The following is a 25,363-nucleotide window of genomic DNA, read 5'->3' as shown; positions in this document are numbered from 1 at the left end:
GCGAACGTTGTAACTCCGATTGATCCATTTTTTTTTTTTTTTTTTATTTTCATCTTCTTCACTCACGAAAATTTCTTGAGATGGCTTTACTTTCACTTTCTTTTTCTCATTCTCTTTATTTACCCCCGTTTGAGTGCAGCCGCCGCGACGCAACAACTCGAAAAAGTTCTCCCCTGAATAGGAGAATGAAAATATCGAAACGACACTTTCCAAGTAATCACGAGTATCTAACGCGCGGATTGGTGCCGCTGGTGCTGATGCGGCAGCAGAAACCAACGCTTTCTAAATTGAAGTCACAAATTGCAAAAAAAGAAAAGAAAAGAAAATTCTTTCTTACGGTGTATTTCGACCTGTGAGTAAAAAACCGGCGTGTGGATCGAGGAGTGTTTCGATGGAACAAAAACTGGCACGATTATTACGTATTTCGTGATTACGAGAAATCACGTGAGGAATAAATTTTATTTCGATTACAGGATTACTCATCGTTTCCAAGATATCATATGATTTCAATTGGCATTGTGATTACAAAATGATTACCGTAATAGGTACTGATAAAAAAGAAAAAAAAAAAAAACGCAATTCAATGGCAGAGCTTAAATCACTGACGTACCGATTTTATCGATACGATAAGGGAAAAGCGAATTTCGTTGCTGACTGTTGTTCCCAGAGGATATATTTTTTACGTCGACGGGTGAAAAAAGTCCGCCCCGATATGCCGTTGAAAAGCGTTAGACGAAGGAGGCGAAAAGAAGAGATTGAGCCTCTGGTCAAAAATCCCAAAGTATAAAAGCCTGCCACACCGAATCTGTTTCGCGATGCAAGTTAAACGGAAAAATATCGGACACAGGTTTTTAGAAAATCGTGAGATTGGTTGGTAGTTTGAGTCTCGGGAAGAGCGTTAATGCCCGGGCTCTTCTGACCGGAACTAAGGCACTCCCGTCTCTTCGGAAGAAGAGTAGAAAAAAAAACATAATAAGTGAAAGAATAAAAAAAAAAAAATAAAAAAAAACTGTCTCAACGTGATTTTAATACCGAGGAGGTCGACAAAGCAGAATCGAGATGATGAAAAACGCGGCCTCTATATAGCTCTAGAAAAAGAAGGTACAAAAATGGGAAAGAGGAAAGTAATCATAATAATATATACCCCTGATATACCATAAGATTCAAGTTTCGCTCATTGCCTCGCGTCCATCTTTACGATCGTCTAGGGTTACCATCCCTTACTACACACTATAAAAAACTGGACAGCCTTATTTCCGGACGGCAATCCTACGTGAATGTCATTTATTACATACACCTATGTATACCTATGTATATTACGAAAGTTTACCGCTTACGATGAAAATAACGAACAACGCGAAATATGACGATGCATTATATATACATATTACATATATATATATATAGGAGGGTCAATTATTTCCAATGAGAACAAAAATCAATCGGAATTATTTCGTCCGTTGTATGAAATAGCTTCGTCGTGTTTCAAAATCGCTGACTTGTGAAATCACCTTATGTACAATATATATTTTTATAAATTCCGGCAAAAGAGCAAAAAGCTCTTCGGACCAGGCAGGGAAAGAAATTGTCACAATGAATAAAAGTGCAAAAAAAAAAAAAAAAAAGAAAGCAAGAGAGAAAGAAACACGACGATAAAAAAAATCTTTAAAAATTACCAACGACGACGAGAAAAGCCGGTACGTACAGCCGACTCGGTGCGGGTCACTTTGGTTAAAAAGTATGGAAGGTTGGTTTATCAGGAAAGCTGCTCACGTACTGGATGAATGTCTTATTTCTTGAGTTGAAAACTCTCCGTGAGCAAGAATAAAAAAAAAAGCAAAAAAGAAAAAAAAAGAAAAGAAAAAAAGAAACAATACAACAAGCAAGAGAATGAAAAAAGGTAGATTTTACAAAAGGGGAGGGGACCGAGAAGAGAAAAAAACCTTGAGCGTCAAGTTTCCCCTTTTCAATTGATCCTTCAAAATTGCATACGATGTTATAATAATTAAATTCGTCTCTCGGAGGAATGTTTGAAAATTAATAAATAAAAAAAAAAAAAGTGTCGAATTTAATGTTTTACATCACAGAAATCAATCCGAAGTATAAAATCGCGTTTCGTGTACGATGACAACGCTGAGGCGTGGTTGGTCGATGCCAAGTTTTTGTTAGGTGAATATAAGCGAAATTTTTTATCCCAGCTTTCGGATTATCCGCGCTTTTCATTTATCGTCGCTGCCGCGAGTCCGGCATCCGATTTAATTGTGGTTCTCCCCGTATGCTCTTTGGGTAAACTTACTTGCTTACCGAAAGTGTTTTATACACAGAGAGAGGTATTCGGACATGCAGGCATTAAATACCAGCAGCACGAAACGTGTTTTGCCCAATGTTGAAGATTCCTCGGTTACGTGTACGAAAGCACCCTTCTCTCGCCCTTCCATCCTTCACATTCCACGCACGTAACTCAGGATTATCGGATAACTGATGATATCGTCTTCCATGTGCCAAGCATCCCTCTGTTATATCCCGCAGTCTGGCCGTTGGTCACCGGTCGGGAATAATTTTTACTCTCGTTTGTTTCGTCGAGTGAGCTGGATTATTTGTTCCTTTTTTTTTTTGCTTTCGTTCCGTTTCTTTGCAAAAACGTCTAAATAAAACAGTGAAAAATTTCCAAGGATAAAAGTTGAAAAAAAAAACAAAAAAAAAAAAAAAAAACAGCGGTAATAAGCGTTTAAAAAAAAGACCTGTTACAAGGATTTACATCGGACAATCTTGTGTGAACCCTGTTGAAGTGAAAAATTTGCGCTTTGCATCGTCGTAGACAATCAGAGATTACTCGATCACCGTTTCCACGTTTGTGATGAGAGAAAAATTGAAATAAAAAAAAAAAAATAAAATAAAAAAATAAAAAAAAGAAGAGACTCGAGGATATAATAATAAATAAGCTCGGGCGAATCATTCGTCGTGTCGGCGTAGCGGCGTTGAGGGATTTCGAAGGAATCGGGCAACTGGATAAGAAAATTGAGGGAAGGCTGCGTGTGATGGAGGGAAATACGTGAGAAAAATCACTATCGTGGATTATTGTGGTGAGTTTCCGAAGGGGGCCACCTGGCCCGGGGGATCCCTGAGGAAGAGGTGGCGGGGATCCCCCAGGAACGAGGGACTGGCGAACTCCTCGGGATGCAGGAGGGGAGGAAACCTGAGGGAGGACGCTCGTTTCATCTACATTTCCTACGCCCTTCTAGCGGATCTTCGTTACTTCGAACAGGTAAACAAAGTGAAACGGCGTAACATCTCGGTAAATATCTGAAAATCGGCGTGGCAATTTAATCGTTCGACGTTTGTCGAGTTTGTTTGTTTCTTTCTTTCTTTATTAATCTTTCTTACCTTTCTTCGCTACCTTTCCTGATTTCAAACAAATTAAACCGAACGACACGAGGAACAAAAAATCAAAGTGTTTTTTTCGCCCCGCGATTCAACGAGAATTTTTTTGGTCTACGTCGTCGTCTTCCTCGTCGTCTTCGTCGTCGTCTCCGAATTCTCGCACGGGTCGAATGAGATCGTAGCGGAAGACGTTGTACCGCAACCAAGACATTGATTAAAAGCTCCTCTGCGGTTTCTTGTCGCCCCTAAATCTCCCACTGTCCCAAAATACTTGAGAGAAACGTTTTAGCCCGGCTAAGAAACCGCGTTTCTACCTCCCTCCCGCTCTTTCTCTCTCTCTCTCTCTCTCTCTCTGTCTCTCTCTCTAGGCAACGGAAACGCGTTAGAGAAACCTCGTAGATCCGTATCTAGTCTTCTTTTCCAATCTCGAGACACGGCGTTATTTGTTTTTCCATTTTTGCCCATAATTACTTTTCATCACCTTCGGTGGCCTAGATACAAGAAAAGCGTTGGTTTGCGTTCGAAGATCATTTTTTCATTCGCAATATTCGGCATAAAAAATATCCCTGAGAAAAATCGTTCGTTGAAAAGATTAAGAAAAATAATTCATACGTACAAATTGCTGAACAGAGAGAAAGAGTTGGCAACTTTTCCTTCGACACACTTGACGCCTTTCGGAAAAATCGAAATCGCGGTTCGACCAGGCACGAAGAGCTTCGAAATTCTCTCGGTGTAATCGATCATCGTACCGTTCGATAATTCGCGTTCTGTGATTTCAATTCCTCGATTATAAAATCATCCGCAGCGTGAATTCAGAGTCAGGGAGAAAGAAAGGTTATTGCGAAAACGTTGCGAAATCCGTTTCTCTTCTCGGTACCGAGAGAAAATAAAAAAAAAAAATAACAAGCAAGGATATTGCAAACAAAAAATTGTATTTGAATATAAAACGAAGTGACAAAAAAAAAAAAAAGAATACAAAAAAATTGGCAAGATATATAAATAGTGAAAATTCGAAATGGTCCTTTTTTTGTTTTTTTTTTTTTTTCTTAATTTTTACATTTCAACCGTCGCAACTTGCGCCATCCCCATAACTCAGTCAAAGCGCCATATGTGACAATTGGTTAGCGGGTCGGGGTGCTTGCACATAAATACAAACGAAGCGTTAAATAAATTATCGACTCTTCCTACCCGAAGCACCGCCGAAATGAAAACTTGGCAAGTGCAGGTGCAGCATCAGGATAGAAAAAATAAAAATATCTCGTCAACGGCTGGTGGTTCTCGCATAAAGGGGGGAGGAAAAATTATGCGTTTAGTTTGTACAAAAAATTTACAGGCACACGGAATGAATGATGGGAAGAAAAATGAAGTAGATAAACACGAGATTGAACTTTGCAACGTTACGTCTGTTATTAGGTATTCGAAGAAACATTGAAAGAAAAATTCCTGATTGGTGATCTTATAATTACATACTTTGAAGAATTTGAATTTTCAAAATACATATCACACGAGTTATCACAGATTATTACATGCTTTTATTCACAATCCTTATGTTTGAAATAGTGGCTTTTTTTTTTTTATAAAAAATTCAACGATGCACGCATTGACGTCACACGGAATTCAACCTCGCAAGAAACAATGAGAGAGAGAGAGAGGTAAAAAAAAAGAAAAGAAGCGTAAACGTAAAAAAACGTAAAATGAAAAATCGAAACGCGTTAGTTTTCTGATTCATCAACTGCGGCAACTGCGTCCCTTTTCCCTCGCTTTTCATTTTTGCTATTTTCGTTTTCATTTTTTCTCTCTCTTTCTCTCTCTCTCTCTGTCTCTCTTTCCTTCATAGCAACACGCTCTGCGCGCGCTTTTGACACGTACGGTCTACGTAATACGATTTCGAGGTGAAAACTGCAGCAACAACACGGGGTGGATACAGTGTATATGTATATGCGTATGTATATATATATATATATATATATATATATATATATATATATATATGTATATATATATGTATCGGGTGTCGTTTCCGTTCGTGTAAACGGAGCTGACGTCAGCAGAGCCCGCCTGCGGCGGAGAACAACGCGCGTTAAATGCGTGACGGAAACGAAACTTCGAATTCTGTGTCCCTCCGAATGACGATGCATGGATGCATACATGCCGCTGCGGGTTGAAAATCGCGAGTGACACAATTTTCTGCTGCTCGAAAATCGTTGCCTCGCCTGAATGAGAAGAAACAAAAAAAAAAAAAAAAAAATATGATAAAAAACAATGATTTCTGCTTGAAAATCGTGCCAATAACCATGAATGAAGAAAAACTTGGGAGATTGGCTGGTTGACGTCGGTGAATCGCGATGATCAAATTTACATTTACCGAAAAATAACAATAACAGTTATACCGAGTTGGACGGAGGATTTGAAACGTCTTGAGGGTAAATGTTGCTTATAATAAAGTTGCGGTAAACGGGAGAGCAAACGGTCTAACGTATCTTAAAACAAACTGTCTAATTTCGCAACAAATTTACGAGCTGGTAGTGGTGGTGGTGGTGGTGGTGGTAGTGCTGTTTTGCTATTGCAAGAACTTCACTTTACTTCGGTGAAGAAGCGGCTGGAGGCAGCAACTAACAATCAGTGTACCGCCAACCGTGTACCAAAACGTCACGGTCTCTTTGAACCAACGTGTACGATAAAAATGAACGGAAAATAAAATAATACATCAAGTATAAGACGAGTTCGAAAAAAAAAAATAACAATAAAAAACTGCACAACTTATTTATTTATTTATTTTTTTTTTTTGGCGTGACTCGCGCGATGATCAGTTTTTATTCTCGAGTAAGGAATAAGATATTTTTCTGTTCAAATTTGGTAAAAAAATTCACACTGACTTGACATTATAAGACGAGGTTGTTGAAAAGAAAAGGAAAAACTCACGTTTCTTTGTAGATTACATGTCATTATATAACATAGTGTGTGAATGAATGTTTGTGATTTTTTTAAAATTAATTTTGTGATTTTTGTTTATCATTTTTTGATTCAGGATCTTCAGTCGGAAATAGAAACACACCGAGATGTCTACGCCTCGTTGAACGGTACTGGAAGGAAGCTTTTAAGCTCATTGGCTAGTCAGGATGACGCGGTAATGCTGCAACATCGTCTCGACGAAATGAACCAGCGATGGCATCACCTCAAGGCAAAAAGCATGGCTATAAGGTACGATAGTTTTTTTCTTAATTTACGTACGGATACGTGTATTGTCAGCGTAAAACCATTTCATACTCTTCGTCGAATCACGATCGGACACTTTTTGCCGCAAAATCTCACCAAACTCGGGGTTTGAAATTTTATTACACTGTAATATACGAAAAAAAAATATTTGCCTCGATAAATACAGAGATAAGAATAAAGAATATTTAAAAAAAATAAAAAAAATAGTTTACAGACATACGCATTTCTCTGTAGTAATATTTTACATGGGGTATATGTTGTGTAATACGAATGGCGACGTGAAAACGATCGGCAATGAGGCGAGAAATTGGACGCAGGTCGATTTAGTATATATATATATATATATATATATATATATATATATATATATATCGGTTGTAGGAACAAGTAGAGAATTTTTCTCGACGATTACACCCGCGATTCGTCGTTGTATAATATCGACTAGTAAAAATCTCTGTAACATCTGCGAGAGAAGCCGCTGCTGCTGATGGTGCAGGAATGGAAAGAATGAAAACGAAAGAAAAGAGAAGTGATCCCTCCTTATTAAGTGATGGCTTACTCTGTAGATCGCAGAGTATACTGTAGGTTTGCGCTTATAGCAAGTAAAGGGTACAAGGGTACAAGGGTATGTATCTACGCTCTAATCCTCCCGAAATAAAGATCTCTGCAGGAGCAGGAAAAGGATTGCGGTAAAAAGGTGGGTAAGGGTAAAAGGAAAGGAAAGGAAAGGAAAGGTAAAGGGAGAGGACGGAGATAAAGGGAGAAAATACAAAGAGGACCGCGCGGATCGTTTAGAGCGAGTTTAACGTTGATCGCGAGATAAGCCTCTGCGAGATTCTCCCCGGCGGCTGCGCGTCTTCTTTTTTCGCTTTTCAAAGGCGGTACAACGACCGTGCGAGAAGAAGAAAAAATAGTAAAAAAAAAAAAAGAAAAAGAAAGAAAACAATGCTTCAATTTTCCATGTATATTATCGCGCATTGTACCATTATTATACGAAGAAAAAGCTGTGACCGAAGAAAAAAAAGGAACAAGAGAAGAAAACAAAAGTATAAAAATGCTGACAAAAAGTGCGGTGAACGTTAATTACGATGAGATTAAAATCCAGCGAAGAAGGGGGTGGTGGGTAAAGAGAGATATCCGAACCATTGATCCCACGTGATGTATACATATACGTATACGTACATATACATATACATATATATACATACACACCCTTGATTTTCACCAAGTCGATTTTCATGCGCTTTTAAATATACGTATAATGTGAGAAAAATTTTCATATCGACTGCAAATCCGCGAGTCAGCAGTCGGCAGCGACTCGAGAATGATCACGTCGAGCAATCAGTCGCGATTAATTAACCTAAGGTTCGCCAGAAGTTCACCGGCTGATTGCAATCAGCGGGTTGAATAAGGGCGCAGCCGGGTTGGTCGGTGAGCCGTTTCCACTCGGTGCGGTTACTCAAAAGAATGGAATCGTGTCCGGGTGGACGAGCTTTAAACGATTTCGGATGAGAGTACGGTCTTTGGTGAGTCGGTATTTACCATTCTATTATGACACAAGTATTCGGAGTCGAGAAATTTCACTCGGAATTGAAATTCTCCGAGAGGCTGAAAAACTAAAAGTTTTATTTGCGCCGATGATGCTTCGCAAGCTCGGGAATTTTAGGAAATTGAAGAAAAGATAGATGGATGATTTTCATTTTTTTTTTTTTTTTTTTTTTTACATCTGAATCATACCGTAGATTAATCGAGTATTTGTTTAGTTTGATTATGGCGAAAAAAAACTTGTTTGAAAAGTTTCGAATGTGGTTGATTCCGAATTATATCGTGGCGAAACTTGAAGTGAAGATACGAAACTTTGATGTTCGATTTCTCTACATCAAGTTTCACCACCAAAAAATTCAGAATTCATCGCTTTCGAAACTTTTTAAATTCGGAATTTCAACCCGGCTCAGTCTCTTCGCGTCAGTTAAACGAATGCAATTTCCGTGCTTGAAGGAAAGTAACTGCAGTTAATTTTTTCATTTTTTTTTTTTGTGTCTTCTTTCCCCCTCGCGGGAAACTAGACGGCTCGAACTGCGAGTGTAGATCGCGAAAGATAAACGGAACGACGAACAACCGAATAGACGCAGCGTGCTTTGGCGGAAATGTAGATATAAAAAACGTTTACGAGCATTTGGTACCGAGGTTATAAATTCAAGGGTATCAATTTATATCGCGGACGAATTTAGCGCGTACGCGTGTAAACTATAATCGGGGAAAAGAGTAGGCGGGGCGTTTGCGTTTCCGTTTACGTTTGCGTAACGTGGCCATGGAGTGGATTACAGCACACACCGTCACCTCAGCGAGGGTAAACCGTTGCAGCCTATCCGGCAAACCGAGAATTCGCATTTTGTCACGAAAACAGCTTATCGCCACGTTTAATCAACCACCCCAAAAACGACCCTCGACTCTCTACTAGCACCCAGCTATTCTATCCGCGTCGTCGTCGTTTTCCACGTCAGCTTGCAGCTGGAACAGCAGCCTTTGAGTGTCTAACGTGAATTAACTGCGAACACAAATTTCGAGGAATAATTAAACGTGAGAGGAAAATTTCGCGGACACGGTTTCATACCCGCGATTGATCGTCGTACGAGAGATTCGTATTTGAAAGGTCCGATAACAAGCATCTGCGAGCATCTAGCTGTAGCTCGTTTCTTCTCCGACATCTGGATAAAAAATAAAGAAAACAATTTTTCGTAAGGCAACGTTAAACTGCAAGCTTATATTGACCTCCGTTCGAACGCTGCATTATCTTTATGCGATCGTAAATTCCTATATTTATAACGTGCTCGAACGTATTGCAGGAGAAAAGCCTTGAATAAGTGCCAATAGCCATGAGACCATAAAATTTGAGAAGAAAAACGAAACGAAACGAAAAAAAAAAAAAAGAGAGAGGGAAAAGCTCAAACCCGCTTCCTCTCGCTGCAGATGCGTGACTACCGAATCCACGAATACCTGCACGTAAGGTTTCGCAACGCGATCAACAATTCCTTTCTGTAAAGTGTGAACTACGTGTATAACACACCGAAAAGATAGCGTGTATTCCGATAACAAAGCGCGCTGTATTATCCAAGGATTCAGAGGGCGGAAATAAGGAAAAGAAGATTGTAGAAGGGTGAGCAGAAAAATTGGAAAGCTTTGCGCTTGGGAAGATTCAACAGTTCGCCAAGATATTCCTGCAATATATATGCGTGTGTGTGTGTGTGTGTGTGTAAAGTGAAAGAAAAATTCTACTACACTGTTAAAAATAATTCGGAATTTACTACACATTTACTGTACAAAAAAGTTGTCAAATTACTAAATCAGCACAGCGACGTAAATTTACAATGAAAATTTTTCAATTCACTAAATTGTGTGGTAAATTTATTATATTTGTAAATAGAACAAACAGCGAACGTATGTTTAATTCGCTGTTCCGTATATTCGTTCGAATAAAACTTCTAAATACAGTATAAAAACTTTTGGTAAAAAAATTTTTTTAACAGCGCTATACAGTTTCGCAAAATTCTTATATGGCCTTTGAAATCGCTTATACGAAATGGGTTTCGTGTGTTTTCGAATTTCTGCCAGGCTGAAGGTAAGCGCGAAGTGTGAAACAAAATATCAGTTTCCAGAATATTCGTCGGAATATTGAATTTCACAGAGAGCGGTGAAAATTCCACATGGTGAGTTTGAGATGTGAGGAATTTTCATCGCCGATTTATCTCCTCGTGTTATTATATACATATATATATATATGCATAAAATATGTATCTGAGGTATACATTATTCAGCCACGAGCAGCATAGATTCCGAAAAATTCACAACGTGCATCACATATATATATATATACATATCATATCAGACACGCGTCCATTGGAAAGAAGGATTTTCTAAGAGGGTCGCGGTCTGAGATCGTACTGAAATTTCAAATTTCCGGCGTGCGAAATCGAGCGGGAGAAAAAAAAGAAGATAAAGAAGAAGAAGAAGGCGAAGACTCTGACCGGCGAGGAAACCAGAAGCTAGAGGATCAAAACTGGTTTATATATATATATATATACAATATATACATAAACTGTACCAGCAGTAACTCGTCACGTGGCATTTTTGAGGGAGATGAGAACATCTCAGCAGCTGCCTGTTTGTTTGATGAGAATGAGGTTTTTGCCAGGAACAAAAGGGATTCTGAGTCTAGGTTCTCAGCTCTCTCTCTCTCTCTCTCTCTCCCTTTCTCAAGGAGTTCGCCTAGTGGGTCACACCGAGTTTCAACCCCGAAGCTCTCCTACTCGTCTAATCTAGCCGTAGCAGCAATTTTCCTCTCAAAACCACTGCCAACAAGCCCGCTCGGCCCTTTTGATCTCAAACCAGAAACCTGGGTGGAGAGTAGTAACATCGTAGAACCAGAACTTGTCCAACGTCGTGTCAAATTCGGGGAACGGTATCAAACAACCGGGAATCAAAATTTAATCGCAAATATCAATCCTGGAAGAAAAAATTGGTGTAGAATTCTGTACGGAATTATAATAATTTGACGCGATTCGATGCAACGCAATATCCGATATCGGTTCAACAATATCCGATGTCAATTCAATACGTAATATCTCTGATGCGAATCCAACCATTGCAGGCATCAAATTTCCAAACTGACCACAAAAATTGTTCTACAGTAGTCCACTCTGTTCAATTTTTAATGATTTTAGCACGATTATTTTTACAGCGATCGAGCTTTTCTATTCCTTCATCATTTATGAAAACATAGACATAGAAGAATCGAAAGCTTTCGATATTACGAATGGAAGAATCATTGCGTAGGATTGTTTTTTTCTTTCACTTTTATTTCTCGTCCACTTCAAATTTCGACAAATATCGCGGCTTTAGAAATACGGCAGCACGATTATAAAAATGTTGCACGATTCGTTGCCTCGAATGAGAATCTTTTCAACTCAACGGTCTCACTCGATCACGACGATCGGGCGATTATAAAACGTCGTAATTCTCGAACTGGGAGGAATCCAATATGACGAAAATTGGTCTTAACGGTTCAAAGCACGTACATGTATATATATATATATTACGTATACATATACGTGTACGTAATATACGCTTGTAAGGGTAATCCTGCAAAGGGATGAACACCCATAAGCAGTAGTCGGGTGGGCACATTCACTTTGTCTACTTTAGCGACCGTAGCTCAAACACCGGAATGTTTTAATTATCCTTAATCTCTGCAGCCAGTTGCGAACGACTCTGGCTCTTCCTTCCCCTCCCTCTCTCCCTCCCTCGATCTGTCTCTCTTTCTTTTCCCCCGTTATAATCAAAAAGTTTCCCCATCGTCATCCCCCGCACACCATTTTCATATTCTGAAAATTACTCGCGACAGTTTCACCGATACTTGATGTATTATAGGTATGTATATTTACGTATATATGTATTCGTTTGCCAGCAATAAAGATAAATGGATTTAAAAAAAAAAGAAAAGAAAACAATGAAAATGAAGGGAAAATCGTTTGTAGTTACGGCAAAATACCGAGTCGAGACTCTTTGACCTCTCGTCGGTATGTGGAACAGAAAAAAAAAAATAAAGAAAAGAAAATAGAATAAAGAATGAACGAGTAATGAGATTAAAAGGAAGAGAGAGAAAAGAATAAAGAGACAAAGCCTCGGACACGGAATAAAATGTAAGATACTTCGGACTCTTTGAAATATCGTGAAATCTTCTTTCATCCTTCTGAAAACTAATGCAAAGAATGAAAAATAATACCTTCTTCTTGTTATATCTACAAATTATACATTGTTAATCGAATTGTTAATTGTCTGTGCTGCAAAGACATAGAGATTATTTTTTCATCTTCAAAGTTCTAAAATTTATATTCCAATAGTCTCTTGGTGTGTGTGTTTTTTTCTTTTTTTTAATTCTCACCACACGTTAATCTTGCCGAAGGCAATAAAGATAAAAGTTGCCAAACATATCCCGCCACCGTACTAAAATGTAACAATTTTTGAGAAACGTATGAAAAATGTATGAAAAGCTCGGTGGAAGAAGGAGAAAAATCGTCGCGAAAAATTTTCGTTTTCCCCTACCAGCAGCGAGGAGACTGATACCTGCCTTCCTCCGTGCCAAGCGTCGTCTTTATCACACCGTTTTCGTGAGAATACGCGGCACAACAAACTTTGTAACACGGACAAGATGGGGCCGACACAATAGTTGAATATAAATCTATTCACTCTCTCTCGTATAATACATTATATCTCCACCACATATGTAGGTTTGTGCTTATTCCTTGCCGGAGGTTGGAAAGCGACGTATGTATGTATGTACAAAAACGAGAAATGTATAATAATAGCAATGTGCGAAGCAGTTTATCAACCCGATGTTTTTTACGCGTTATTTTACCCTCCGCGAAAATCATTGCGACAAAAATACAACGTCATGTATTATATCTGCATAAACGTTTTACGGTGACGATGACGAAGAAGAAATAGAAAAAGAAGAACAAGAAGAACAAGAAGAAGAAGAAGAAAAACAGATCTAGTTTCGCAATTTTTGTCCATTTTTCTATACCCAACACTGGAGAAGGTGGAAGATTTCATACTTTTTTTTTTTTTGCGCTGTTGCAGAAACCGCCTGGAAAGCAACACCGAACACTGGAACGCTCTGCTCCTCTCGCTGCGGGAACTTATCGAATGGGTTATCAGAAAGGACACCGAGCTGACCGGACTGGGTCCAGTTTGCGGCGACATAGCCGCCCTGCAAAAGCAGCAGGTTTGTGTTCCTTTTCAAATAAAGTAAAACCCTTTTTTTTCTTCATTTTATATCTCCCTCTGCCATCCCTGCTCGTTTTTTTCCGAACCGCCTTTCGCATCCGTCACCTTTAACCCGCCCAGAAACCCCGAAAACCCGTCTATATGGGAAACGATAAAGGCGAGAAAATCGTTCGACAAATGACGCGACGGTCAGCACTTTTTTTATCTCTTATTTTCACCCTTCTTTTTACTATTTATCGGCATTTTTTTTTACCTCAGTTCGTTTTACCCAGTTGCTGTATACCAATACGTATATATATATATATATAAAAAAAAAAACAATCAGGTCGTTGAGGTTAACATTCTTCAAGTCTGAGATGTACAGTATTTCCGAAATGTACACAGTCAGTCTGAATTTGTGAAAAAGAGGGAAAAACCGTTTAGAAAAACAACACCATTATTATCTGTGCAAATAGTGACGAATACCGATTAAACATCACTCTCTAATAAAAAAAAAAACCCCTAAGATATCGTGAATTTAAGAAAACTTTTTCCAATCCAAACGTTCCAAGTTTGCTCCAATTAGTTTCCATTATACAATAAAGATGTTATTTCATTCATGTTCACCATCATCGGTACAAGGAAACACTACTACAGATTTTTCTAACATGATTTCTCCTCCTCGTCCCAACATCCGATCCAGAGGTTCCGGTCTACCGGTCCTTAAGATGGTGAAATCGACTTTGAAAGGTGGAGTAAATTTTGCACGCGAATGACGTATCCAAGTGCAATTGCCACCGTCGTGCACTTTCAGCTGATGTTGTTGCCGCGTGACGTGAGCGTGCAGGAAACGACGAGGAAACTTGGTAGCGAGGAAGGTGCGGACAATTATACGGGCAACTAAGCAGTAACTAGGTGCTTAGAGCAGGAGGCCCACCCTCGGAGCCAAGGGGCGGACGTACGAGGGTCCAATATTGAGTTACCATCTCGGACAGGCGTGGGCGATGCTGCCGATGGTCGAGGATACGTTGTCCATGGACCGAGGGACCGAACGACCTAATTAATGCGCGTGCGCGTCGATCCACATGCAACCTCGATACGATACAGTGTGCATACACGCAGACCACTCGATGCATGTCAAACGAGGGAAGAGATGCGCTTTTGGTAACTCACGGCGTAATTGCCACCTGCAGCTCTACGCCGCTAAAATTACAACCGACAAGTTGGTTAGACATTGTCACCCTCTTCTCTCGTCCCAGGATCGACTCCGTTCTTTACTTCCTCATTGTCTGTTGTCACAAGTTTGATGCTATTTAACATGGATAAGTGTGGATTGAATATGTCAAAATCGTCATCGGGATACAAATTTTCTCCGAGTCCGTTATGTGAAGATGTTATTGGAAGTTGATCCCATCTTCGTCGTTGTCTATTGTCTATTGTCAGGGCTTGAAGTTTGACGGAATCCAACATGGATGAGTTTGGATTGAACATCTCGAAATCGTCATCAGGACATAAGTTTTCTTCGACTTCGTCACATGTACGGACGTTATTGGAAGTTGATGCCATCTTTGCATCAACTTTAGGTATACACTGTTCGACAAACGATCAGTTGAACCCTGATCAAGTGACCCGAAACCGCAATTACACCAGTAAATTGAAAAGACTTGACCTTGAATTAGCCTACTTCGGTAATGTTAAAAGATCAAACCAAGCCTTATCCGGTTCTCCAATTTTAAGTCACAGTCTTGGATATCTCGTTTTCAAAGCCAGGTAGTTGAACAGATTCCGGTTTCTGCATACCCCAAATAAATCACGGGACAAAAAATCAATGGCGTAAACTTTTAAACTCTGTAAAAGCGTCGTATGAGTGGTCGTTGTTCGAATGATATGAATCGTGTATCCCAGTGTTTCCGGTTCAGCATATGAGTTCGACATGGACAGCCACGGAAGAACAAGCTCGGGTGGCGTAAACCAGATAAGGAAATTCAAACCATACCGTGTAATTGGTTAGGTATAACACGTCCTGTACGCCGGTCGAGATTACGTTACGGTGATGGAGGTTCCGTTCCGACACAAGGAACTGCTTAGCATGGATACCAACCCGACCTGCAGGAATGGATGCTCTGCGATGCCGCGAATTTCGGAACAATCGGTACCCTGGACGGATCTATACACGTTGTAGGTTGCACGAGCGATTGTATAGATCATGGTGTAGTGAGCTACCGGGGTCTGAGGACGCACACACATATTGATCGCCGACGTTAAAGAGGAGCAAGCGTTAAGCCCGACTGTTTCCTCGCCCGTTTCTAGACAAATCTGTGAAGCTGACCTTCGCTAAGGCCTCCTCCTCCTCTCATCCATCAGTCAAATATACATGTGGTATACATATATAACATATACAATGATCGAGGAAACGTAAATCAGGCTCCATTTCCGAACTCTCCGAGTATTATAAACGACTTCCTCCTCCTTCTCCGTTATTGTTGTTGTTGTTATTGTTATTATTATTATTATACCTTGCCTCGTTGAATGTGTTTGCGAAGAAGATCCCCTCTAATCTACGAATAAATATAGGTAGACTTCCACTATCCGCTCATCTTGGTACGCCCGCGCCTACGGTGCACCAGGTGTCCCTTGTTTAAGCGTTTAAACACCGATCATGAGCTTTGTGAATAATATATTAGCCGCGTAACAAACGAGCCTTGTAACCGAACCGCCTACCCTCTTCATCCACGCGAATTCTGCTACGTTGGGTTAGACTAGGTTAGGGTATTCCGGTACCCTTCAAGGTCCCGCAACACTCGCGAGCACCTTCTGCATCGTCCACCTTTCGGTATTAAGCTCTGGCCGAAAAACGTCGAGGAATTTCGAGAGAACGTTCGTCCCTCGGCGTATACATGCATGTCTATATTTAAAGGAGGTCGAGAAAGTGTGCGAGTAAAGTAGTCGGTTATACGTGGGGCGGTTAAATTCGTTCGAGGTATACCTACTTCAGAGGAAAAAGCTCCGACCTTGCCTGAAGAACCACCTGCCGGTCCCATATTTTACTTTTCGTGTATAAGTCGTCGAGAGTGTCCGTACAGAGACGAGTGAGGCACTTAGTGCTTCTTTGCGTCATTATTCCACCGATATTATTTAAAGTCTTGTGGGGGCGAAGAGAAGGGTGGTTCATACCAATGCCCGTGTAAAATATCTCACCCTCTTCTCCCTCTCGCCCCACTCAATTTCGTTTTTACTTTTTCTCACTCGCTTTGATCGTCGCGAGGTAAGAGATGCTGCACGGCTCTTCGAGGACTCCTCTTGATCCCCAAGGGTACAGTTGAACGGAATTGATTCGTGGCTTTAGCAGTCAGCCAGGATTTAGAACACTTCGTTCTCCCTTCTCTCTCTCACTCGACAAACTTTATCTGCCGTTTATTCTGATTTAACTCTTGTAGATGCCGCGTTCTTCCTTCGGGCTCCGAACACCTCGTCACTCTGCGAGGGTCGTAATTTTTTTTTTTTTCTCTTTTATGGTTCATGCACGCCGCGTGCAAAGCGTCTTTCGGTTAGTCTTGAACCGGTTTATGGACGTTAGGTTCTCCGTGTGGTGAATTTCCATTTTTCTTTTTTTTTTTTTTTTGTTTCTAGTTTTTACAGCATTTTTCACCCCACTTCGTCGTCATAATATCGTCAAAGCGCAGCTTGGCCGCCTCTCGAGCCTTGCATCTCTCGCCGTTTTTCCTGCTCTGCTGATCTTCCAAGTTTAATTACGAAGCCGCACATCGTACCAGCGCATACGGTATAATTCCTGAATTACGTGTCACTTAGCTCATAATATTATATTATACGTGTAATACGTACACGCAGCGATAACCTCGCAACGACCGGGAAATTAAAGCTCAGAGATTTTAAAGAAATCCTTTAAATCCTCTTTCTTGTTTCAGGACGATCATCGCGGTTTCAGGCGACAGCTGGAAGACAAGCGGCCGGTTGTCGAGAGCAATTTGTTGAGCGGTCGACAGTACATCGCCAACGAACCTCCGCTATCCGACACCTCCGACTCAGAAGGTGAGCAATTAACGTCATTGACTAACGTCACTTTGATTAATACGAGCTAAAACGACTGGTAAAAAGTATCGGGGAAAATATTTAAAAGACATAAATATCCGAATATACTCAACCCAGATGTCACTACAAACGGTCAAAAAATGATTTGCCAGGAATTTAGGATACAAAATTGCCTTCATCCATGCATACGCGTGCGAAAAACGAATTATAAGCGGAGTGACGAAGCGTGTTTCTTACTTGAATAAGATGGTTTTTGTTTTTTGTTTTTGTTTTTTAAATCTTAAAATTATTATTTTTATTTTCCAAAGAGCTGCGAAGTTCTTTGCGACATGAAAAATCCAGAAGGCACAGTCAGCCCGACACCCTTGGCGAACGTGACTAAAATAAAGAGAGAGAGATATTTTGATCCCTCCGTAAACACTTAAACCCCGACTAAGTACCGGCACGTCCTTCTCAGTCATCCGAAGAAACGTCTTACAAAAATTCTGCAGCATTTCTTTTAGTCCGACTTCTCTATTTCTTTTCGGTTTCCATTTTTTTTTTTTTTAATTCACAATTTGACAGCTTGATCCATTAGTTAGATGCTCAAGTGCTCGAAGGATTATCCAACTTCTTCTTCTGTTTCCTTTTTTTTTCTTCTTTTTTTTTCGCTCTTTTTTTTAATGCCTTTACTTCACACCAACCCAAACTGTAACTTTTCACCTTAATTAAATACTCCGAAGGATTTTACGCGTCAGTCAGAGAGAAAGCGGGTTTTTATACGGCTATATACAATTCCATCCCCAAGAGAGATTGTTGTCGTTCTTCTTTCCATTTTCTTTTCTGCTTCTCAATCTTCCCCCTTTTATTTCAACAAATTTAATCACTCCCATCACCGGTGCAGAAATTCGTCCGTTTACGCGAACTCGCGAAATTCTTTTTCCGCGAATTAGCAGGACCGCGTTTACAGGTATATCCGACTCTTGTGTCGAGGCGAATGAAATCAATACCCGTTGATATAATGTACATCGTCCCTCACCGCAACCCTGCACCCACTGCGCTTACTTGGCCACTGTGGCACGATGACTGTTCATCGTTTAATCCCTTGGGTCTACCGTGCTGAGGTTCCAGGATTTGAAATGCAGCCACGCGGGCTACGCGCCAACATCTCGAGGCTTACCCTTCTCGGGAGAATTTGCGGCTAATATCCCGTTCGCTCAACCAGCCAATTAGACCATCGTTGTCACTTTGATAACACGGCTCGAATTCGACGGTGATCAGAGGAATTCCCGAATAAGGTTCGCCGCGGCGTTTTGCGCGTCTCTTGAGAGTTTCGAAATAAGAATAATATCGCCTAACACTTTGAAGAAGCTAATACAATAGATGAAAAGTCGATAAAAAGTATACGGATACCAGATTTTTATATTAATACTCACGAGTTCGATTCTTTCGTTCAATATACCACGTGTCGAGTCGCGACGTTTTCTTCCGTGCGAGATATTAAATTCAGATATGGAACTCTTTGTAATAATATTCTCATCGTTGAGAGGCGAAGAGAATGGAACAGAAATAAAGTTTTCACGTTCGTTGCGACGGAAATTTTTCAACTTCGATTGAAGAAATCTGTCAGGTATACGTATACCTAATTGTCAAAAAAACGTGTCTCATACTGCATAAAAATCATCCAAACCCCTCGCGTTATGCAGCCCTGCATACAAGACTGCGTTTCAGGCTGCATACGGCTTGATTCTAGTTCGTCGTGTACAGGCGCCTGAAGTAACGCAAAACGCATTGCGTTACGGTCACGCGAGTAATCGGCTTGCGGGATTAACGGAATTTCGTTTTGAAAATTAAAACCGCACGCAACAGTGAAAAACTTTGATTTACGAATATAAATTCAGCCCAATTGTCACATTTTTCAATGAAACTGAATTATTCATTGAAGTGGGTAGAAAAAAAGTCGATCGATAGAAAAATATTTCAAATCATTTTTCACAACGATCGGTTCACTCTACGGAGTGAATTTCTAACCGTCCACCACGAATCACAGCTAAGCAAAGTTTCGTCGTGTATAGCTCAGATTCTGGGAAAAGCCTCACATGTAGCAAAGGTATTACACGATTGAATCAAACGAACGTGCGGACCATCGCTAAACCAAGCCATTCAACAGTTTTCATCTGTTTGTAAGGCACGTCCTCTGTACCTGATCCCGACATTCCGAATGAAATACTTGCACCTATTCCGACCTCTCTCAAGGCGACTTTCGCCTCCCGCCGGGGTGGGGGGTGTAAATTTATTTTTCTCACTTTTCGAAATGTAAATAAATATTGACGGTGAATTTTGTCCCTAACGTTTTTTCTGCAGTTCCCGAGTTCCCGAATTCAAAGGAATAAATTTTCGTCAAAAAATCTCAAAATTTCCATCTACAGATATAAAAATGATTAGCACGCATCTCTGACTTACCACACCGCCTCGTTTGTTGAACCGTGCAGAATTTTTGTCCTCAATCGCAAACGACAACAACTGCAATTTCCAGGCCGTTGTATGTAATCCCAAGTCCTGAAACTACAAATGTTCGGTTGTATGATCTGAGACGGTGTTAAACTAGCTAAAACTTATACCATATATAACCATAACGGATAAAGCCGCAAGCCGAGCATCGGCTAGTAGGTTATACACCGGAACAGAAGCCTCTTTGTGTAACGCTGATGTTGGCCTAGGTGGGTGTACGAACACCGCATATATTGATACAGATACGCCATCATCGCGGTCCCGTTTCCTCGTCTAGCGGATGATAAAGAGGATAGTCGCTGTAGGATTCTAGCCACGGCTAGAAAAATTTTTCAAGTAAAAAATCTCAGTTACCAGAGAGGAGTTCGAGAGATACGATTGTTACGATTACCAAACTTCACTCTGTGTTCAGAAGCACCGTAACCGAACGATTAAACAGTTTTCACAGGATTGCTGAAATCTGTTTGCTTGCTGCAGTAAGTAACCAAAGTTTTCAAAACTCTAAGCCAAGTTGCAATAACTGTGATTTGAATTTAATTGAAACGTGTTATTTCGAAAGTCTCTCAAAACCATAAGGTCAGATTTTTCAAATCTCCAAGCGTAAAAATATGCAAAATTCGATAATAAATCACAAAAATCTCTAAAGCCGTATGGACGATGATGAATGGTTTTTCGAAATCAGCATATCTGAAGAGAACGGGTGTATTTGCTCGACGGATTAAACACGTTCGAGTCCTGCACAGGTTATAGTTACAACGGAGTTTCCATACACAGATCTCGATATAACGTTCCGGTCGAGGAGGTGGCGATCCATTATCGTCGTTGAATTAATTGTCTCATGAATCAAGAACGGTATCAGAAACGCTTCTCCTTTTTCCGCTCGTACTCCGTTACACGCAGTTATAGTTATTCATGTATATGTTGTTGTTCGGCATCGAAAACTCCCCCTCCCTCGATCTCTCTCTCTCTCTTTTTCTTTCTCTCTCTCACTCTCTCTCTTTCCCTCCATCTCTCTCGTACCTTCGGCTCGTCCAGGTACCGGCTATCTGCTTTACGTTATGTTGATTTATGATCACTGTGCGTAGCTATGCGCCTGATCGCCACACCCCCGATCCTCTTCCCACTCGCAAAACACGTACACACGTATATACCATGTAGGTATGGAAGGCGGTTTTCGATAGGCGAAAAAAATCAACCGGTTCGGTTGCACGAAACGAACTGATATTATATCTATATCCGTCCGATTTGCAGAATCCATTCCCGATCGACTGTCAGGACTTTTGCTGCACCACCCGGGTATTTTGCTACGGGCAATATATCGCGTATAACCCACGCGAATCGTGCAGCATTCCGGTTTCATTAGCCTGATGAAAACCAGATGCCTCTCGGTTATTAGTATTTAGTAATCAGCACCGACCGCCGTCTCTCTCTCTCTCTCTCCACTTCGAACGGTTCGAACAACATTCGATTTCCCTCAATTCGAGCAGTCCGTTTAGGATCCTTTCAGAGGAAATTTATCATCCCGATTAAACTAGCCATTTGTATTATTATTTTTTTTTTTTTTGATGATTACCGACCATCTAGAATCGTCGAGTTGTGGTAAAGAAAACAAAATAAAAAATAATAATGAACAAAAATCATCTACTCGGACGTATATACGACGAAAGCGAAAAACGAGATTTCGTTCCTATGATTTGATCGTGATCCTTGTTTTATTTCAGCCGGAAGAGAGCTTGACGGTGATTCACGCGGCTATCGAAGTGTCGAGGAACAAGCCAGGGAACTGACCAGAAGCATACGAAGAGAAGTTAACAAACTATCGGAGCAATGGAATGCCTTGATCGAACGTAGCGACGCTTGGAAGCGAAAGCTCGACGATACAACCAACGTGAGTATCCCCCATGAATTAAACATTACCCTCAAGATCGGTCCAACTATGTGTGCGTGTGTGCAAACGGGGTGGGGTATAAAAATACGAAAGACGAAAAATTCGACGAGGCAAAATGTCGAAAGTCAAATTACCGGCAGTTAAAAAGGTAGAAAGACCGTAAATACTAAAAGTCGTCTATTAGTGAAATAAAAATTTATAAATCAATGTAAACCGAAATTCTTTCTTTTTGGAAAAGAAGGCGACTTTTCAAATGTCAGGTTCGTGCCTTTTTCGAAAATTTACGAATCCGAATTTATCGATAACTACTGACCAAAGACTCGAAGGGTCAAAATCCCGAAATCCACCGAGGCAGAATGGACGAAATATCGAAAGGTGGCGAGACGTCGGAAATACATTTATTCTTTCCAGCGTGACAAGTTGCAGCCAATAGATGGCAATACGCTAGTGAAGTGACGCGAATGTGGAACACGATTTAATACAATAATGTCTTGAATAAATTAAACGTACGGGAAAAAAGACGTACCGTTTAAATGTTATTAAAAATATGTTGCCTGTTCCTTGACGATCTTTTTTTCTTCGACGACACGGACGATTGTTCGATGAAATGAGACAATCTTGATAAAACTAGCATCGAGTTGACCAATTTCACAAATTCCAAATTCTCGGGAAATTCGGTATTTCGTCCTTTCGGGATTCTGATCCCTTCGCAATTTGCGGATCGAGATTTTTCTCCTTCTGAACTTTGATTTTCGACAAATAATTGTTTTCTTTTTCTGGCTGTTCGAAGTACCAGCAGCTCTCAATTTTGTAATTTCCATCCTTTCACATTTCGTGCTTTCTTTCATTCCTAATGCCGACTGTTCTGAAAATGCTTTTTCGGCTTAAAAGATCGTTCGATTAAATAAACTTTGTGAAAAACGATTATTCCACTGTGTGATTTATCGAAAATCCCAATTTCAATTCCCCTGATCACTCGTTACCTTAAAATTCGTATCTCGAAAGTTTCGGATTTTCGATCAGTCGACTTTTCGGTATTTCGGGATTTTGATCCTCACCCTGCAAACGGCCCGCATTATTCGTCGTGCGGTTCTCTCTCATTCTCACCTGTCCGTGTACGAACAGCGAATATATCCGAGGCGTGAACAGGCGAATTTAAATTACAACTCGACGTTCATAGTAAAAACGAAAGGAAGGTGGAAAAGGGGGAAAAACAACGAGACCGCTTTCCCTCACGGCTCAATTTTCGCCCTTTTTCACCCCCGGCTAGTTGCATTTGGGGATAGACACACATCGCACTTCACTCTTAACCGACCGCGCATCACTTCCAACTCTCGTATTTGTGGAAACGATTCTCTTTATCGCCTCTCTCTCTCTCTCTCTCCTCCCATTTACAGAAATTACTTCTCGACCTCTTCGCAGGACTGAACTCGAATCTCTCACCCCTTGAAGCTAAAACAAAAAGGACGACACGACTGTATCGTGATGTATAGACGATTCGCGATATTTTTTATTTTTCTTATCGATGCTCAGAATCCGGAATGTCATATGATTCCAGGCTGTGTTCGTAATACTTTCCCCGATCTCTTGTTACAGCCGCGTAAAAATTATTTCATTCGACAATACGTTCGTCCTTACGATTTACAGTCTTTGGAAACTTTTCGTTCGACGCAAATATTTTTATACAAAGATACGAAAGTAGAAAATGTTTCTTCGACGTTTATCGGTACTAATGTATCACGGTAGATACAACGGAAATACCGAGATTGAATATTCATACCCAGCTGTTTTTAATAACGTTAAAAATTCTGTGATCCAAAAGCGCATCTGGAAGCCGTCGGCGTGTTGCACGCCAAAGAAATATCTCACGATCAGAAGAAAATAGATCGTGTGAAGTTTTACACAGACTATCTATACAAGCAAGAATAAACACACCAGAGATCTGATCGTGAATTGAAAAAGTTCTTTTAAATATTTATCCAACACATCTTGTGTTCGTGAATATGTTCGAGCTTCAGAAGCATAAGTTAATTTCCTTTGTTCTATTTTATAATTCGATTTAAAATAACATCGGACTATGAATACAAGAGGATAAGAATCCCGATAAAATCCGAGAAACACTCGTACATGTGTATATATCGTATTCACGATATTAATTCGCATTTCGGTACAAGAAAAAAAAAAAATTGAACATGTTCCATCGAATGGCTGTATAATACGATCTGTTCTTCAAAAAAAAAACGAAACCAAATCTCGTGGCCAACGAAAGAGAGAGGGATAGATTTCCTGAAACGAGCCTTTCGTGTAACCAGGCACAATGTGTGTACATACTCTTGGCCATAAACGTACAACAGGCTAAAAAAGAGAAGACATAAGATATGTGTAGAAGAGGAGAGGAGAGGAGAGGAGAGCAGAGGAGACGAGAGGAGAGATCACATCTCAAACAAAACGCCCCAGAGGTGCTGAGCCACAATCTAAAAAGAATCGTAGTATATATGTACATAGATACATACATATATATATACACGTATCGTCCATGTATAAAATATAGGTATACGTTCGCGCATATACGAGGGAGGAAGAAAGATTTCTTCGAGATCTACGTGTTTTACCGGCACTCTCCGATCTTCTTGATCGTCATAGACACAATTGTTCTTCACCCTGTCGCCCAGAGCTATGTGTATATATATATATACATCGTATATGGTTGTATTATACTATATATATATATGTGGTTATAGACGTACGGCTTAAGCCACGGCTCAATTCTGTCCGATCAAAGAAGATATCGAAGACGAGGGTTTTTTTTTTTTTTTCTTTATTTCTAGGTCCATCTCTGGTCTATGTTATACCTATATTCATATATATACACATATGTAATCTATACCTATATGGACATATGCGTATATACCACATAGCGACGGTAATTCAAGATAAAAGTGTACCGATTGTCAAGCTACGACCATTTCCTCCGACGCGTCAAACAAATGTTGCGGGTTCAGTTTCTCCCGTAAAGTGGGTATAAATACAAAACCACCTACAACGGTACATCACACTAGCTATTCCTCTGACTCTTTCGAGAGAAAAAGAGACATTCAGAAGAATGCAAAAGGTATCCCCGACGTTGCTGCAAGAGAATATAAAGTGATATGTTACATGCGATGGTTCAAAAATCGTAGTTACTCGCGGTTGTGACGTTGAGAAGTTTTACGTGTAGAAGAACAAGAAGAGATTTCATGACAATAACGGAAGTGAAAGAAACATCGTCGTCTTTATTACACAGTATAACGCCTTTGAAAATATTCAAACGCAATTACCACGAAAAATGGCTTTGAATGACGGATGTGCGATGCGTTTCCTTTCTCTTCCACAATTTTCGTTTCATTTCTAACCGTGACAATAATATTAATAACAATAATAATAAAATCACCGTTAACCCTAATCTGTACGGCGTTACGAAAATATTCTTTCATATTCTTGTATTTCTCTTTCGCTTGTACGCGCGCATTTATACGTATAATATCCATCCTTTCGATTGATCGAGCCTGGGCGAAAGAGTAAGAAAATTCAGGA

General features: G+C 40.2%; 1 protein-coding gene and 1 long non-coding RNA gene across 11 annotated transcripts in view; one reads left to right on the top strand and one right to left on the bottom strand.

Moving 5' to 3' along the window:
- LOC124309563 (uncharacterized) overlaps window positions 1–19,956 on the bottom strand; it is a 40,575-nt gene extending 20,619 nt beyond the window's left edge. Inside the window, exon 1 of the long non-coding RNA XR_006909253.1 lies at window positions 19,855–19,956. This is a non-coding gene — a long non-coding RNA (uncharacterized LOC124309563). The remainder of the gene's footprint in view (window positions 1–19,854) is intronic.
- The window catches only part of LOC124309536 (dystrophin, isoforms A/C/F/G/H-like), a 306,902-nt gene that overhangs the window by 243,590 nt on the left and 37,949 nt on the right, over window positions 1–25,363 (top strand). For all 10 annotated transcript variants that reach the window (XM_046773231.1, XM_046773233.1, XM_046773232.1 and 7 more), the window contains 4 exons: window positions 6,410–6,582; window positions 13,237–13,381; window positions 17,289–17,412; window positions 21,624–21,790. In XM_046773231.1, the coding sequence (XP_046629187.1) occupies window positions 6,410–6,582; window positions 13,237–13,381; window positions 17,289–17,412; window positions 21,624–21,790 (609 nt within the window). The remainder of the gene's footprint in view (window positions 1–6,409; window positions 6,583–13,236; window positions 13,382–17,288; window positions 17,413–21,623; window positions 21,791–25,363) is intronic.

This window comes from Neodiprion virginianus, chromosome 7, assembly GCF_021901495.1.
Source record: "Neodiprion virginianus isolate iyNeoVirg1 chromosome 7, iyNeoVirg1.1, whole genome shotgun sequence".
NCBI classification, from domain to species: Eukaryota; Metazoa; Arthropoda; class Insecta; order Hymenoptera; family Diprionidae; genus Neodiprion; species Neodiprion virginianus.
Note: the sequence above shows the minus strand (reverse complement) of the source record. Positions and strands in the feature narration are given on the sequence as shown.